The sequence below is a fragment of the Monopterus albus genome, unplaced genomic scaffold, assembly GCF_001952655.1.
Source record: "Monopterus albus unplaced genomic scaffold, M_albus_1.0 scaffold126.1, whole genome shotgun sequence".
In the NCBI taxonomy this organism is placed as follows: domain Eukaryota; kingdom Metazoa; phylum Chordata; class Actinopteri; order Synbranchiformes; family Synbranchidae; genus Monopterus; species Monopterus albus.
In genome coordinates this window covers 3095751-3113830 of record NW_018128006.1, presented here as the reverse complement: position 1 = coordinate 3113830, position 18080 = coordinate 3095751, and the positions used below count along the sequence as shown (strand labels likewise).

General features: G+C 40.5%; 1 protein-coding gene across 1 annotated transcript in view; it reads right to left on the bottom strand.

Moving 5' to 3' along the window:
* The window catches only part of ajap1 (adherens junctions associated protein 1), a 45193-nt gene that overhangs the window by 16419 nt on the left and 10694 nt on the right, over positions 1-18080 (bottom strand). Inside the window, exon 2 of the mRNA XM_020612504.1 lies at positions 790-1550. Coding sequence (XP_020468160.1) covers positions 790-1550 — 761 coding nt within the window. The remainder of the gene's footprint in view (positions 1-789; positions 1551-18080) is intronic.

Here is an 18080-nt window from a genome sequence, read left to right as displayed (position 1 = left end):
GTTTGGGTGCCAAGCGCATGGTGCACAGGTGGGAGGAGAGGTGTAGACAGGTGGGGGGTTCGTTCAAGTGAGACAAATTAAAGTGAGTTATTGGTATTTTGGTGAAAAATGTGTCTTACGCTTTTCAGATAGACATCTCAGAAATGTCTGTTCTCGACACAACGGCAATGTGTTGACACTTCAGCGATTTTATCAACAAATTAAATGCACATAGGAAATGTACAGCAATGGTGAAATAATGCTTAAAATGTAAATAAACTTGCTAATTGGTAGTATTTCTCTTATTCTATTCTACTTTTTACTTTGTATATTTACCATCATTGTACAATTTAAATAAAAGTCCATACCATCTGCCAATGGCTGCAGACTGTATGCTTTGAGATTGTGCTGCTCTACACCATCCAGTCAATAATTCAATTTCCCAAAGAAGCTTCTTTCTCGTTTTTAGCAGCTGTCATCATGCCTCACTGTGATTTCCATGCAGCTTTCTTTTTTAGTACAGATTTGAATGAATTAGTTAATTTTGAGGGGTTAAAGGTAAATTGAGATTTTTGTTAGTTTTGTTTTGTAAAATGACAACCTGAAGAGAAAAAAAAAGGGTTTGGCTGGCTCTGAGGGACCTTCTTCACAGCACTGTATCTGCTCTGCACTGAAGACATGAGATGAGTCTGTATAGTGTGCCTGAAAAGAAAAATGCAACAATGGCAACTATAACAACATCACTTATATGAACCATGAAACTCGCACTAGTTGATTAGATGCTTACTACAGGTATTTTATATGTCTTACCTGGTGTTTCCCCATATGGCTTTGGTGGCTTGACAGTCTCGGAGCTGACAGGGGCCTTGGTGGTGCTGGCCCTCTTGGGGTGTGGTGTGGTCACCACACTGAACGTCCTTGGGAAGGGCCTGGTTGTAGTACTAGTGGTCGTAGCCACTGTGGTAGTTGAGACCCTGGCGGGCAGCGTTACATTCAGCTCCGATTTGTCATCGCCATCTAAGCTGTCTGTCCCTGTGGGTCCCCAGTCAATAAATCCAGCCACTGTGGTAGTCCGGCCCTCCTGAGACTTGTCATAGCTGTCCCATTTGAGCTGCCTCCTGGCTCTAAGTAACAACCTCACTGTGTCTCCTCTGCTGCCACTGGGTAAAGCTGCTGGAGCTTCTGCTATTACAGCCAAAGGATCACCTGTCTCCTTTTGAAAGTATCTCAACCAGCACTCCTTACATGCTGCTTGTCCTTTATGTGCTAGCTTCCGATGCTTTTGACTCTTGCCTCTTAGCCCTATTCCTGCTCTGTTGTCTTGGGGTGGAGGGAGAGGGTTGAGGAGCCGGCGGGCCAATGGGCTCACTGTTCTCCAGTGAAGCTTGTTGGGCATGTCCCAGATGGGGTGCATGCGAGGCCGTGAGCGAGGCACCGATTTGGGTGTGAGTTTGATCCCCAGGCCCTGACTGAAAGGGCTGCACATGGAGAAATCCAGGGTGAGGTGGGTCATGGCCAGCAGGATCCACACTCGATGCCCCACACAGCTGCCTGGCCTCAAAACAGACGGACTGCAGAGAAGGGAGTAAATAACAGAAGCTGTTTTAGATTCTAACAGTGAAGATATTCAAACCATGAAAATCAGGTTTACTTTAATTTAAGTCTCTCACCTTGAAGTTAATGGCCTATTGCAAAGATTCACATCTGTATTCACCCTCCATTTGCAATCTTGGCAGATTTCTACTCCCCAACTTCTTAAACTCCTACTCAATTAAGCTTTGATAATAATTAGCTTCACTGAGCGCCTCTTGAATTACAGCACAAAGGTCAGATACAAAGTAAATGTTGTAAAACATGCGACAGATTATGGATTTGCACTCTCTATGCTCTCAGATGTCAAAAGTAGAAAACACTTATCCTTGATGTTACAGATTCATATCAATCCAGAGATGATTACACTAACACACAAAGTCACGCCTTGGTTTAACTGATCATCATATTCTGAATTATCTCCAGCAGACACAAAGTCATCTGATTCCCAAAGGGCAATTTGATTATGCAGTGCAATGATCGGAGGGGCCAACACATAACACCAGCAGAAGACACAGTATGACAGGTATATTGGAGAAATCTTCATCCCATTAATTTATTCAACACCAAAGTTTGTCCCAAACTGTCCTTTGTTACTGTATAAGCCTCAGTTCTGTTCATCAACAAAATGGCAAAGTGATAGATAGGCTTGCTGTTCAGGCTAGGACCCTGCAACAGACTGAATTTATAGACAACCTTCAGTGGCTCCTGGGACAAAGCTTCACATTGATTTTTAAAGGGGAAAGCTCATTATGGACTATCATTCATCTCCACTGTCCTTGGCCAATTTAAGGCCACACGGAGGACTCATTCTGGAAGTATCACAGAGCCGATGACAGAAAAGCGTTAATAAGTTCATCAAGTGTGAGGGGCAGCACTAAGATGCCTGTTGATTGTATTGTAGCATTGGGGTGGAGAAACACTTGGCAGGGTCCCCTAGAATGCCCCTCTAGACGGGCTGTATATAGTTGTGGGTTTGGTGGGGGTCGTGTGTGTTCAGCGTGTTCTATCTGTGCTGTTGTGTGTTCCCCGGCTGTGGTTAATAAGTAAGCGGCTCCCTTGAGCACAGAAAAGGTAGTTTTGGTGTCCAGCTCCTTCTTCTAACCCAGCCGATGTTACAATATAATCACCAAGTTATATTTTTATAACTCTCTTTACTGTCATCTAGTCATACTGTACTGTAGTGAGTGACATTTGACAAGAACAACTGGATTTCTGCTGGTAATGTGGATAGCTTGCGATTACTCCAGCAATAAAAGATTCTCGTTACATTCTTTCTGACATTATTGTTTATCAAATGAAATGTTCAAGAAAAGGTACAAAGAGTTGTGAATGTACTAAATCCATTAGGTTCACACCAAGTGATATGATGGTTTATAATGGCTCTGATATGGATTTGAAGATTTAGTCAGTTTTTATCAGAAAGTCTATCTACAAATTCTGTCTGATGCCCCCTACATGCCCTGTTTCCCTTCAGTAAACTGGGTGATTGTTGTTCTCTTTGATAAAATGAAATGGAAAACATTGTAATTTTGGTGCTGCCACTGGGTAAAGCTGCTGGAGCTTCTTGCTATAACAGCCAAAAGATCACCTCCTTTTGAAAGTATCTCAACCAGCACTCCTTACATGCTCTGCTCGTCTTTATGTGCTAGCTTGCGATGCTTTTGACTCTTAGCCCTATCACTGCTTTGGTTTCTCGGGGTGGAGGGAGAGGGTTGAGGAGCCGGCGGGCCAATGGGCTCACTGTTCTCCGGTGAAGCTTGTTGAGTGTTATAAAGGTACAGCAAGACTGTTTGCAGAGTTTGTAAGATGCAACTGCCTGACAGCAAAGTTAGCTAGTTCCTTAGGTGAGGTGACAGACTCTAGTTTGACAAAGTATTTTGGTATTATGATTTGTGCATTTGAATAACTTCAAACAGATTATACAGTATGTTCTTGCTCATTCAAACTTCATTTAAAAAAGTGAAAGTCTCTCTATTTGACATGGCTTTTTTCTACACACAGTGCTTTCATTTTTTTATGTTTCTGTCATAGCACTAATTTTGATGGTTTAATGGGTAGGTCCAGATTATAATTTGACAAATTTAACAAGTTCAGACATGTTGAATTTTGATTTCTTGCACTATGGACATGTGGCTAAATATATTTGGTGTAATAAAAGAAACAAAGGACTTCCGCCTTTAGCAATTCAAGTGATATTTGGTCAGCATGTTTGTAGAAAATTAAACTGGCCGTGAGGAGTGATATTGAACCATGTTTGTATTATATTTACCCCACCTCTGATTTGCATTGTGAGGGATGAGCAAACCACTGACTTTTAAATAATTCAGAATGGCATTTTAATTGAGCCATAAATGGTGACTGATGTGGTCATGAAATAGCAGTGACAAGGTCAATGCAATAATGACAGTTAAAAATTATGGACAATAATTTGTCTTGTGAGTGTACTGGCCCTGACCTCAGACTGAGATCCTGGCACTTCACCTATCAGCACACTAGAGGTGACTCACTTTTAAGTCTGCAGGCCAAATAAAAGCAATGTCTGATAAGAACAGTGGTTGTTTTCATCATGTATAATATGATTTGGAGCATGAAGGAGGAAGATTTGTAAAATGTTTAATGAGCATGTTTGTTAAGCATCTTGATTTTATCCTTTGATTTCAGATAGTCAAGTTTATAAAAAAGATGGTGCATGTATGCTGTGTAATGAGACAGGCGAAAAAAGACAGCAAATCACTTACATTAAAATCAAGCTGGGTCTAGAAACGAATTGCACTTAATTCTCAACAAAACATTTCAAATCGGCATCTCTCGAACACATCAGAGAAAATCGCCTTGGTGCAAAAAGAATTCCAAATTAAAAAGTAAAACTTTGTGTTTTTCTCCAACAGCTAGCTGCCATAAAACAGTATAAATTGTTTCAAAATAAAGTGTTATAAATTGTTTTATGGTCATTTTTCCTACTGCGCAAACATGATCTTTAGTATCAGAACAAACTTTGAAAATTAGCTTACTATTAAAAAATAAAAAAACACGTCCAATAATAAAAGTAAGACGCTAAAATCTATTTTTGTTTTCTTGTTTCTAAAGTATCTTCTTGGTCTTCGTACTACATCTACAAGTAGTAGATGGAAGTTGGAAGTATACTGCACAGGCTGAAGACAGCGTGCAGCACTCACATCATGGACTTACCAGATTGCTTTCCTGTGGGAATGTGTGTCTAGTGTCCTATTTTATGAGCATATGCTCCATCGTACTGTCATTACTAATCTCAATATTGTTAAGTCCAAACAATGTGGTACAAAATCCTCAAAGAGACTGTGCCCCCACCTCACATTTTTAAAATTACAAAGCTCTGTGACAGCACATGCAATCCCTTGTTGGGCACACAGGTAGATGGATTTTCATGGATGAGCCAGATTTAGTTGAAAAGCCGGTACTTTGATGGAGTAGGGTATGTTCCTCGGTACATTTATTGGAAGACTGGGAAAGTTAAAATTAACAATTTGCTACTTTATATGTTTATTTCAGGCAGTATTCAGTGATCTAACAAGCTACTTTCAAGTCTTAGATCTCAGTATACCAAGTGCATTCTAAAGCCAGACATACAAGGAAAATTACTTAGTGAATTTATGGAGTGAGCCATTAATTAGCTTGTCTGTTGGCCTGGAGGACTTTGGTTTGAAGGTCAGCTAAGACTTAGAATAATGATTTTAACCAGGAGTTGACAGCAAGCAGATGAAAGAGGCAGACTGGGCTTCTGCTCACAGACACACCAGGCAAAAACAGAAATCTCTGTGCATCACACGTACAGACACTCTTAGCATCTCTACCACCAAAACACACATGCACAAAACATAGTATTTTTGTATATGCCATGTTTTTTGTTATTTCTCACCGTTTCTTTTACCTGTTGATCAAAAGCTGCCTGCCATATGTTCAGTTATACCACAGTTGAGAGTAACACCCGTGTGTTCTCAACTTCTGCTGTCCTTCATTTAGTGCAGGGCAGCAGGGGTGGAAACTTTTGGCAAACTCATGATTTGATTTGATTCAATTCTGAAACTTGGTGTCATGATTCGATTCAGAATGAGTCTTGTTTCAAAAATTATTTGATTCAATAAAAAAAAACAGGAGGACACTATATTTTGGCTCTTACTCTAGTTTATTGTGTTTCATACAATTGATTTATGTGCTTTGTCCACTGAGCTGCTAATAACGCTTAACAATGAAGCTAACTTGTTCTGATGAGCATCAAAACCAAGTAGTTTACAGTAAATTATCATTATATAATGTTAAGTATATAAGGTTGTAATATTTGAGTTAGATGAACTTAGGTTTCTTTTCTTGTTTGTTTTATTCCTTACTTATATGTTTCACTATTGCATTGATGACTGTTAGAATTGCTTAGTATCTTCTGTTTTTCTGTTAAAAGAATGTGTCTGCAGGAGGTCGGCGCTTTGAAGTAAACCAAATGTTCGGTATTCACTGTCTGTTTATTGGGGTTTATGTATGCAGGATCTTTGCCCTTTTAAGTTGGCTAAATGTTTGGTACCTACTGTTTGTTTATTAGGGTTTTATGGACAGGATGTCTGCTCTTTGAAGATGCCCAGATGTTCATGTTTCTGTTAGCTGCTGTCTGACCCTACAACATTCACACATCATTTGATTTGCATATTTAGTAGCTGACGTGAGCAGAGGCTGACTTGCTCACACCTATGGCCAATACTGTTAGGGTACGTGAAAGTCCAACCTTTGTCCGTGGCGGTTCCCGCCCGCGAAGATAAATGGAGCTACAGACAATGGACATGCTCTTTGATGACAGAGTTCCTGCGGAAGGTCTGATTCTCTGAACCCGGTGCTGTGTAACATGACATGTGACTAAACTTTGAATACATTTCTGTTGATTTTATACAGTCCTCTTTTGTTTTCACTTCTTGGGCTTTCAATTAAAGAACTGGGTCTAACAAGGTTATTAAAATTAGCTCCACCAGCTGCCCTATCAAATGTGATGAACACAATAATGCATTAATAATTATAATCCAACAATATAAATGTGCCAGTCTGCTTTTGGTACTTCAGGTTATTATGATGCAAATACTGTTGTGCTTTTACTTAAGCAATATTTTTGAATGCAGGGCTTAAAGAGTGTTTTTGTGCTGTGATACTGCCAATTTACTTTGGCACAATTGGAGTACTTCTTGCCCCGCTGGTTTTTGGTAGCTGGCATGTGTGTTCAAAAGGGGAGGGGGAAGAACAAAGCAGAGCGTTCGGTTGTGTTGTTGTTACCGTTACTTCTGCAGCAGTGGAGAACAGCGTCTGTGCTGCAGCGTTACTACCAGAGAAAGCCAGCATGATCGAAAATGGGCACAGGTCTCTAGAAACGAGGCCTTTTCTGAAGATGAACACCATGGCACACAGCCATTTGAGATACAAACAACTTGTAAGGTTAAAACCTGTATGTATATAAAATTCCACAGCATGCAGGGTACAGCTTGCTAGCTAGTCAGGGAGTATATCAGCCTGTTAATAGCTGGGAGAGGCTCCGTCGCTATGATGGATTAAAGAAACAGAAAAGATAGATGGAGGATGAAGAACGTGAGACCGGAGACTGTGTCCAAGAGAGCAGCTGTGTCTGCACTTTGGACATTTTTGGTTATAAATAAGACAGAGGGCAGTACGGTGGCGCAGTGGTTAGCACTGTTGCCTCACAGCAAGAAGGTTCTGGGTTCGAGCCCCACCCGGGACCTTTCTGTGTGGAGTTTGCATGTTGCTTGTGTGGGTTCTCTCCGGGTACTCCAGCTTCCTTCCACAGTCCAAACACATGCTGCTTAGGTTGATTGTCTCTAAATTGCCCATAGGGGTATGTGTGTGGTTGTTTGTCTATGTGTTAGCCTGTACCCCGCCTTTGCCCACTTGCTGGCCGGGATTGGCTCCGGTGACCCCGTTCAGGGACTAAGCGGTAGAAAATGGAAATAAGACAGAAGGACTATACATATATTGCAAAGTTTTTTGAGGCACTGTTGCCACTGTTGGCAACGCTACTAAGTGCAAACAGCTACCACAATATTACACCAGCAACACTGACACAGACTTCACCTATGTACCCTAAATAGGCTACTCCTTACAGCAGAATAAGCCACAAACATATATAAAGGAATAATAATAATAACAACAATTTTTTGGTCATACTGCCCAGCACTATCTCAAAGTCAAACTATGTAGCATTTCAACAGAGAGCCAGTGATGTAACAGTATATGTAAAACGTGATATTTCAGAGCAGTATATTACTATTATACCGCTCATCCCAAATACCAAAAAGTGCTGGAGGAGAGTTAACAAAGCTTGACTCCTCTCTCTCCTTGGTGTCAGTTAAGCTGTACTATATTCAGTAAATCTACTTCCAACTTATTCTGCAGCTTCCTACAAATGCCACTGTCAGGGGCTAAGGATTAGTCCTTGACAGGCTCTCCAAATTAAACACATGATCCTCAACTACAGTCTGCAGAACATTTCCCAATTGGGTTTCCCAATTTATTAAAATATCACTGGCATATGACTCAGGCTCTACAGCTAAATTGCATTTTAGTGTTAGTCATAAATAAATAACATTCAGCAACTCCTGTATGTTTACAACATGCCTGTGGCCAAAAAGCCTGTCCAAAAAGTGCAAACTTGGACATAAAAATCTTTAAAAATAAGATGTACAAATTAAAACTGAAAACGTTGCCAGCAGAGCACAGAGTGTCCCTGTCTCACTAATGCTCGAACCAAAGTGGACAGTTTTTTGATTTCCTGTCACTTTCCTCTTCAAAACCCACGTTGCACTGCTGTAAAAAGAAAAAGAAAAACAGACTGAATAATCCGCTGCACCCTGTACCTAATACCATTTACTTTCCCTTGAAACTGAAAACACATGGCATCACACAATCAACGTGGTGCCATCAAAAGACCAAACTGAATGAAGACCATACCTTTGAAGTCTGTGAAAAAGATTCTGACACAAATGCCTGAGCAAAGGGTGGGAGCAGTTCATAAAAAGGCCATTCATACAGACTCTTGTGCCTTGAACATACAGGCTGCTTTGCATAAGAGGATGTGGTCTGAATCCCACATGTCAGATTGTTGACATGTGAAGTACTCTGCTGTGGTTTGTGCTTCTGTATGATCACTAGATTTTAGCCTAGTGTCTTTTACTCTTTCATGACTTGTGAATTCAACCAGAGCAGCATTTGAGAGTTCTTGTTCATAACAGCACATTTACTAAGACTGTCTAGTTAAAGTAGTTACTGTACATTTGCCTCGCTCTGCTCCTTATGTAGCATTATCGTGAGGGTTGCATTTGCTAAAACGGATTTCAATGCACCTCAGTGACAGCAAAAGACTGTCTATACCATGAAGCTGGAGGATTGCTAGGTCTGAGCTACTATAAGTGAATTTATGTGAACATTAGATTTATCAGAGTGTGAATAAACTCCTCTGCACTCCCTGCACAGACACCCTGAATCATGAACAGTGAAAATACCAAAGAGAGCATGAATTGGTTCAGGGTACAAATCAGGCCTGGTCAAAAGTTTCAACCTAGCTGTTAGGTTGAAAATCACATGATGACCCAAGTCTTATTCAACATCTTACTCATGGTTTACAGTCAATGCTGTTTTCTGTATATCACTTTGTGTAATCTTAGCACACTAGTTCCACTGTATGACTCATATCACATTTAAGTATGTGTATGTGTCAGCAGTGATATTATGCAACACTGGCCAACCTTTATATGTGCAAATGCTAATTTAGGTAGAGTCACACGTGTAGAACCACTGTATTTTTCACTATACGCCAATCAGCATAGAGCACAAATTTTAACATAGATTCAATCTAAATGGACTCTTTTGAAAACAATAAATGAAATTTAAAAGTTTAATCTACAATAGGTTGACCTCATCATCAGTGAGCCTTGGGCATCCATGACCCTGTCCCAATTCACTGTTTGTCCTTCCTTAAACCACTTGGCTGGTCCTAGCCACTGCAGACCGGGAACACCCAACAAGCCCTGCAGGCTGGAAGACGCTCTGACCAAGTCATCTAGCATCACAGTTTGACCCTTGTCAAAGTTGCTCAGATCTTTACACTTGACCATTTTTCCTGCTTTCAACACATCAACTTTGAGGACTGAATGTTCACTTGCTGCCTGTGTATCCCACCCCTTGACAGGTGCCATTGTAACTAGATAATCAGTGTTATTCACTTGCCCTGGATGTTGTGGCTGATCAGTGTGTAGACCTGTATCAAGTCAAGATACTGTACAGGTCGAATAATAAGCACCCATGTAGATAGCACAGGTCCTGTGTGCACTGCTGCTATTAATGAATCACTTGTGCTGGTAGTGAACATACTGTGACTAACAGTTTTTTTTTTTATAGATTTATCCAGTGATTACTGTCTCAATCAATCCTGTGGTCTTTAAAATGTCAGAAAATAATGCAAAAATGTCAATGACAATATCCCTGAGTCCAAAGTGGTGACTTCTTACTACAGTTTTGTCCAGCCAGTAGTCCACAAACCAAGGAGTATCTCTGTCTTTCTAACAATTGACAGCTTTAATTTGATTTCATATTCAACAAACAATATTTTGCAATTGAGGATGGAAACAAAATAATCTTGAATCAAGACAATAAAGGAAACTGTCTCAGGTGTTATCACATGACCTAAGTGTGCTTGTATAAACTGTAACACCTGTCTCTTTTCAAAGATGGTCTTTGGATCTGAATGGGCTTTTCTTTCTCTGGCCATTCACTGACTCCAAGATCTTGTGACCGGTTTTAGGCAGGTATTCACAGATCAAGCCCCAAAAATGCAACTCAAAGTGTACCTTTGAGTTGAGATTACAGTGTTTTGTCACACACATTTCACAATTATCAGAATTTCCAGTGTAATTTGGTTAAAGCATTGTTAAGGACTTGAGTACAATATTGATTTGTTGTAATAAAAAAAGAATCAAATCAGCATTATCAAAAGGTACAATTTAATCAGACAGTATGCGACATGAGGTTTGGCCAGTTACAGATATCATTTTATTTCCTATAGAAGAAGAAGCAACACCACATATTTAAGGCTGCAATATGTCAACTATCTTGAAAAAGAAGAGCAATGCCCAGTGCCTGATGAGTTTGCTCTTCCACCAGATAAGATCAAAGTAGTTTAGTGCTCTTTAATCTATTACAAACAGCAATTCTGCAAACCATGTGCCAGTCAGGCACAGGTAAGCAAAGAAACAAAGAGCAACAAGATATGGTCTCTGTGACTGAGGCCAACTTTAAAGGCTCTTCTGAAGCTTTTTTAAAATGCTTCACAGAGCCTCCATGTTTTAGTAATCATACAAAGTCAAACTTAACACAAAGTGGCAAAACAGTTAATACATGGAAGCAGTACTACCCAAAGGGACTAAGTGTAAGTTTAGAGCTAAATTCTTTACTTATCGTGGATATAAGTTATTGTCATGAGAGTACAAGCGGCTAATGAAGGATTATCTGACTCTTTGGACTCATCGTCTGCGTCATATTAAACCCAGTAAAACAATCCTATCTGTACAGCTAATCAAATATTGTTCCTAATTATTGTCTTCTGCGCTGTATGTCTGGCCCACTTCTTGTGTCATCACCACACTGTGATCACTTGTGCAAAGTAGGTCTTAATTAGAACTTCTGGGGAGTTTGCAGAAGTGAGGCCTCAGCAGATGGCTTCCGACCTGAGGGAGGTGAAAAAGCCATGCCTTCTTCTATCTCCCCGCCCTGTGTCCCCAAGCTCCCATCAACAGAAATTTTATCAGCATGGTCTCAATAGCTATGCCACTGAGTGCACATAATTCTCCAGCAGGCGCAGCCACTGAAAGGTGTTGAATGTGACTCCGCCTCTGCAGAAGAACTGGGTGTGATGGCAGATGATAGGCAGGATTTAGACTGAATCTGAGGTTTGCTTTTTTTTTTTTTTTACCTCTCATTGGGGTTTTTCCTGGCCTGGGAAAGATGCCGCTCTCCAGCGTGGTGTTAACAATTTCAAAGTACAAAAAAATAACTGGAGTTTTTATTGAGGGCAGCAGCAGCAATTGATAGAGCATTTACACGCTGAACTGTGGTATCTGTGTTTCTCCTACACATGTCTAAAAACAGCACTTAAAACAAATAAATTCACTGGGAAAAGGTTCACCAGCTACAGTTCATGAAGTTTCAAGCTACAGTGGGTGGTTTTCACTTGTGGATCCAAACAGATGCAGCAAGAGGGCACAGTGAGACTTTGTGAGCATATACAAGAAGATTTCAACAAATTGTTTTCACTGACTTGAGTTTCCTTACTGACATTTGTTTATTGTGTGGACTTTAGGAACACTAGTGAAACATTGGCTTTCTGGAACAATTTTAATAAAGGATATTATTTAATAAATTAATGTTATGCTTTTACAGGCTGATTTTTGGCAGCGACATACCGAACGCTGTCCTATAGAGGAAGGCTTTAGCTGTAAACATACAATTTCATTCATTTTTCAGTTTAAATTAGGACACAGACACACAAAATGCAAATCCATTACTTTATTTGATCCCAACAGAGGTGTTGTGTCATGCCTAATTATGCAAAAAAAACTTGAATTATTCCTGTGTAGTTAAAGCATGCACTTAATGAGAGCACTGATATGTTTCAGAAGTATATTCTCTCCACTGAGACATGACTTTTCACTGCTCTGTCCGTTAAAGGTAAAGCGAATGTTGTGCAGTTGCACTTTAGTATTTCTTTGCACCTGTCAGCCTAAATATACATCTGGTGAGCTATCTGAAATGTTTGGTGAGTTATTTTAAAGGTTTGGTAGCTAGAACAGCAGTTGAAATGTTGCTAGTCTTAGTGACTGTTTGTTAACAGCCTGAATTAGCCTGAGTAGATGAAGGTCTATTTTGGATGCGTGGGTGCAGACAACGAGGGGGTGTTTCTGGGGCACTGGAACACACTGTTGAGCTGTTCATTATCAAGGGCCCAACTCTACAAAACACCAGTTAGTGAGAAGGTGCCCACCTGATGACCCTGTAGACTTGCCTTCACTCCTACACACACACAAAACATGTATTGCTGTTGGTGATAATATAGTTACAGACCCACTGGAATTGTTAATAGTTTTCGTTAGACAATCTTGGAAGAACGGTGTCAGTGGTTGAACTCTCTCAGAGGTGAATGCCATTACAAGCCAGCTGGGCCAGCCTCTGCTTAACCTGAGCAAATACAATGCAGATGCTGTGTGTGGGCCTCTGAAGATTTATGACGGCATGACCTGACACCCCCTCTTTGTGGCCAAATAATGGGTGACTATCATTTAACTTGTATACTAAGTTTCCGTATGAATGCTCTCCCATTCTTTGGCACATTTAATTGTGTATTACTGACTGACTGCTACATGTACGTATCAAATACTAGAGGGCTTTCTCCATAGGAACCTACCGAAATGTGTCAAACCCAGTAAGGCTCATCACGTGCTCGGTGTTTGTTTCCACTGCAGTGCACCCACTTGGAGGTGTGCTCAGGGAGAGCTACATTTCGGCCCACCTCAGGAGGTAGTACTAAAATCAAGTTCGGGGAACGTAGGAGGGGAGGGGGTGCGTGCAGGCAGAGCAGTTGCCCCTGACTGGTTGAATGTCTGCTCTTCACACCTCATTCATTAGCATTACAAGCATGGTGTGTGAAGAGGCACTTATACTGGTTTAGAGGTAAACAAGGACTTCACTTGTTAGTTTAGGGATAAAACAGGGACTTTAGCGAGTGAACCATGGGTAAAACGTGAGGACGTCACATTTCTGAAAGTCTATGTTCAGTTTGTTCAACAGCTGTTTGATAAACTGCTCATACAGTTCTGTTCCTGGCTGCCTGTTGCACTATGGAGCCATGTTTCTTTTCCCTCTGCTCAGCTGACTGCATGTGTGAGAGCTTTGCAGCCCCCTCCTCCTCTAAACAGAGACCGATACAGAGAAAATACAGTGGAAAAGCAAAACAGGACAGTCTGTGTCAACTCATGAGGTTGTTAGGTATTTTTAGTCAGATAGAAATTGGATAGATACTTTATGTATTAGAAATGTTTAGTGGGGATAGGATGTCTAGTTAGACTGTTAAATGCTTAGTCATGCTTATGAGTTTCTACAGGGTACATCTGGTCAAGGATAACTAGAGAGAAGAGTTGATGACTGTAAGCAGAAAGGGTGTTTAATATTATTATTACGACGTGTATAACTGTAGCCTTAGCCATAATATGTTCTTATGTTTAAGTCACGACATGTTCTAGAAGTCTGTGAGAATGTTTTTAGTTACACACCACTTAATCAACAGACACACACACATGCACATTGATTTGCTTCATGTTTTGACTACTGCTATGACCAGCTGCAAGGCTGGCAACAGAGACGTCTCGGTTGACGTTCCTGTGTAGTATGGGGCTAGCCCAACCGAGGGGATATAATGTATAGGCCTGGTGGGTTCAGGGGCTTTCATCTTACATCTGCCTGCGAGCAGTTTGGAGGCGCGAGATACCTGAGCGTGTAATGTTAATTTTACCTGTGATCCTTTGAATAAATCAGCCCTGTTTTGAAGTTACTTGGACTGCCTCGTCTCTCAGAGTTAGCAATGGTAACAAGAACCATAGTCCTACAAGGTTAAGCAGGGCTAGGCATGTTGTTGTTAGGTTGCGATAGTGGAAATGCAGCATAGGACACATCACCAAGTTGCCACTGGCCATGCTGTTTTTTTGTTTGTTTGTTGTTTTCCTTGTTTGAGGGAAGGAGACATTTTCTTGTCTGTGGCTTTCCAAGAACAACTCCTTCAAGAAAAACTAAAAAGGAACTTCTCCACCTGTGAGTCATACTGTTTTATCATAACCACTTTCATACACTGAAGCCTGCAGACTTGAACTGAGCAAAACAGATTCCGCTGCTGGTTTCAGCAAAATAAAGATTACCTAGTCAGCATCTCCAATGCATTGACAGTGGCTATGTTACACTGGTGATAATCTTGCTAAGATCTTATCTAGGTTTAGATGTGGGTAACAGTGAGTTTCAATTTACATCAACTATACCAGCTAATTCCTCTCCCTCACTGTGTGACTGTAATTGTAATCGAGTAGAACATGGTAAAGATCAGAAAAGAGTAATGTGTTTTCATGCTACGGTGACCTGTTTTATATGCGACTAAGCAGACTTCTTTGTCATTCTCTTACAGGTTATCCTAACCCTGTCATGATGTCATGATATCGCAGTGTTACAACTTCACATCTACTTAGTATCAGTCTTTGAAAAAATATATTTACCGTTCACAGTATCACAATATTTTCTTTGTCAGTGTCTGCACAATCAGAAATGTCCACATGGAAACATTCACTCTGGCATTCAGTGCTTGTGTGGATCCCTGTATTATATGTTATTTTTAGCTGAGTTGCCTGTAAAACATGACAGCATCATTGCTTTCCTTAAACACCTTCAGGGGATGTGTGGGATGGTTAGGTTTTCTTTAAATTCATACATACAATTTGAGGCATACTATTAAGTAGCTCCTGTAGCTATTTTGCTAGAGTGTACAACTTTAAATGATTATGGATTTAGAATAAACTGAAGACAGTGGGATGCCTGAAAGCTCATACAGTGTGTTTTTTTCATTCACACCACCCTCCCTAATTCTGTTAGCCCTGAGCCCATTCACACTGGGGAGCAGACTCTTAAAATAGAGATGGGGAGATATGGAGTTTGTGTTTGCATTATCCTAAGAGAGCGACACAGATTGATAAAGCAAGGAGAGAACAGGCAAGGAGCGGTATGGCGTTATTACCCCTCTGGGTGTTAAAAAACTCTGATAACATCCAGGCCATAGAATAAGGACACTTCTCCTTTCAAATGAGTCATTGTGAGGGCAAAGCACACAGGAGTGCTGATTGGACCCCACTGGCAACGCAAGCTACATTTGACCGCTTTATCATTTCACAACACTGCCTCTCAATTGTGTGTGTAAGAGAGAGACAAAGAGCAACTGGGGACAGGGTTTCACATAGCATTTATAAGCTGTATGTAATCAAATGGTTTCTAACTCACAATAATGTACTCTAGTTGTAAGCAAATAGCAAAACTTATCAGTGTATGTCTCACTAACTACAACTACATCTGTAGCCATTCAAAGGCATACTAGTGTATAAAACGTCCCTTCATAAGATAACTACTGGCATATAATGTGCATCATAAGTACAAAAAAAAATCCCACTATAGTTTTATAAACCATTTATTAAATGTTTTGTATAAATGCTAAATGGGGGACTTAAAGCAAAGCATTAACAATTTCTTTTATTGGCCTGTAAAAGTGAACAGTGTGCTTTAAAACCACACAAATACAGTCACAATAAATAGTAATGGCACTCTGCAATTTCCCGGTTGTCTGCATAAATTAGTCATGAAATGTGATCTGATATTCACCAAAGTCACAAATATCAACAAACACAATATTTCTAAGATGATAAAATACAAACAGTCATAATCTTTCAGGTCGTTATTGAACACACCCATTAAACATACAACAAAATGGTGGAAAAAGTAATGTCAACGGTGTTTTAATAACTGGTTGAACCACTTTTGGCAGCAGTAACCTCAAGCCAGTGCTTCCTGTAGCTGTGGGTTAGACCTGCACAACATTCAGGAGGAATTTTGGACCATTCTTTTTCACAGAGCTGCTTCAGCTCAGTCATATTCTTAGGGTGTCTGGAGTGAACGGCTCTCTTGAGGTCATTCTACAGCATCTCTATCGGGTTGAGGTCTGGGCTCTGACTGGGCCACTCCAAAAGGCAGATTCTGTGTCTCTGAAGCTGTTCTATAGTAGACTTACTTTGTTGTTTAGGGTCATTGTCCAGCATCAAACAGCTTGTTCTGAGCTTCAGCTTGCCGACAGCCATCCTGAGATTATCCTGTAGGATACCTTGATAAACTTGGGAACTCATTTTCCCCTCCACAATGGTAAGCAGTCCAGGTCCAGAGGCAGCAAAGCAGACCCACGTACTTCACTGTTGGGATAATGATTTCACGTTGGTACGCGGTTCTCTTTTTACACCATACGTTGTGCTCTGTGTTTTTAACCAACAATTCTACTTTCGTTTCATCTGTCCACAGGACATTTTCCCAGTAGTGTGGAGTGTCAAGGTGGTCTTTGGCAAACTTCAGGCCTGCTGCAGTGTTGTTTTTGGAGAGCAATTGCTTCCTCCATGGTGTCCTGCCATGGTTACCATGCCTGTTCAGTATTTTACATATGGCTGAATAATGAACATTGAATCCTTCAGCTGTCACTCTAGGGCTCTTTTTTACCGCAGTGAGCATTCTGTGTTGTGCCTTTGGAGTGATCTTGGTTGGTCGCCCACTCCGTGGAGAGTAGCCGCAGTACCAGATCAGCTCCATTTATATACAATATGTCAGACTGTGGACTGATGAATGTCTAAAGTCTTTGAGATGACTCTGTAACCCTTTCCAGCTACATGCAAATCAACAGCTTTTGATTGTATGTCTTCTGAGATCTTTTTTGGGAGGCGTGACTCACATCAGCTGATGCTGCTTGTGAATAGCACACTGACAGTGTTTGAATGTGTTTATAGTAAGTCAAGGTAGTTCTCAGCCACACCTCAATTCATTGATTGGACTCCAGGTTTGCTAACACCTGACCCCAGTTGACTTTTAGTGACATCAGAAGCTTAGTGTTACCATTACTGTTTCCTCCATCACTTTGTATTGTGCTTTATCAGCTTAGAAATATTGTTTGTTGATATTTGTGACTTTGCTGAAAATCAGACCACATTTCATGACCAAACTAAGAAATTGCAAACAGTGCCTTTACTTTAACCTGAAATTGTATGCTAAAAAGCTTTTACAACTTGAATACTAACATTTCTGAGCCCAGAAAATAATATCCATGTCAAAGTAAACTCTCCATGTTTACAGTAAGTGTCAAGGAAACACATCATTCTTCACCACAGACAGCTTGTTCAGATATATACAGTGGGGCAAATAAGTATCTGATACACTGCCGATTTTTCAAGTTTTCCCACTTACAAAGAATGGGCAGATCTGTAATTTTCATCGTAGGTACACCTCAACTGTGAGAGACAGAATCTACAAAAATATTCCAGAAAATCACACTGTTAGATTTTTAAATAATTTATTTCCATTTTATTGCATGAAATAAGTATTTGATACAACAGAAAAATAGAACTTAATATTTGGTACAGAAACCTTTGTTTACAATTACAAAGGTCAGACGTTTCCTGTAGTTCTTGACCAGGTTTGCACACACTGCAGCAGGGATTTTGCCCCACTCCTCCATACAGGTCTTCTCCAGATCTTTCAGGTTTTGGGGCTGTCGCTGAGTTTCAGCTCCCTCTATAGATTTTCTATTGGCTTCATGTCTGGAGACTGGCTAGGCCACTCCAGGACCTTGAAATGCTTCTTACGGAGCCACACCTTAG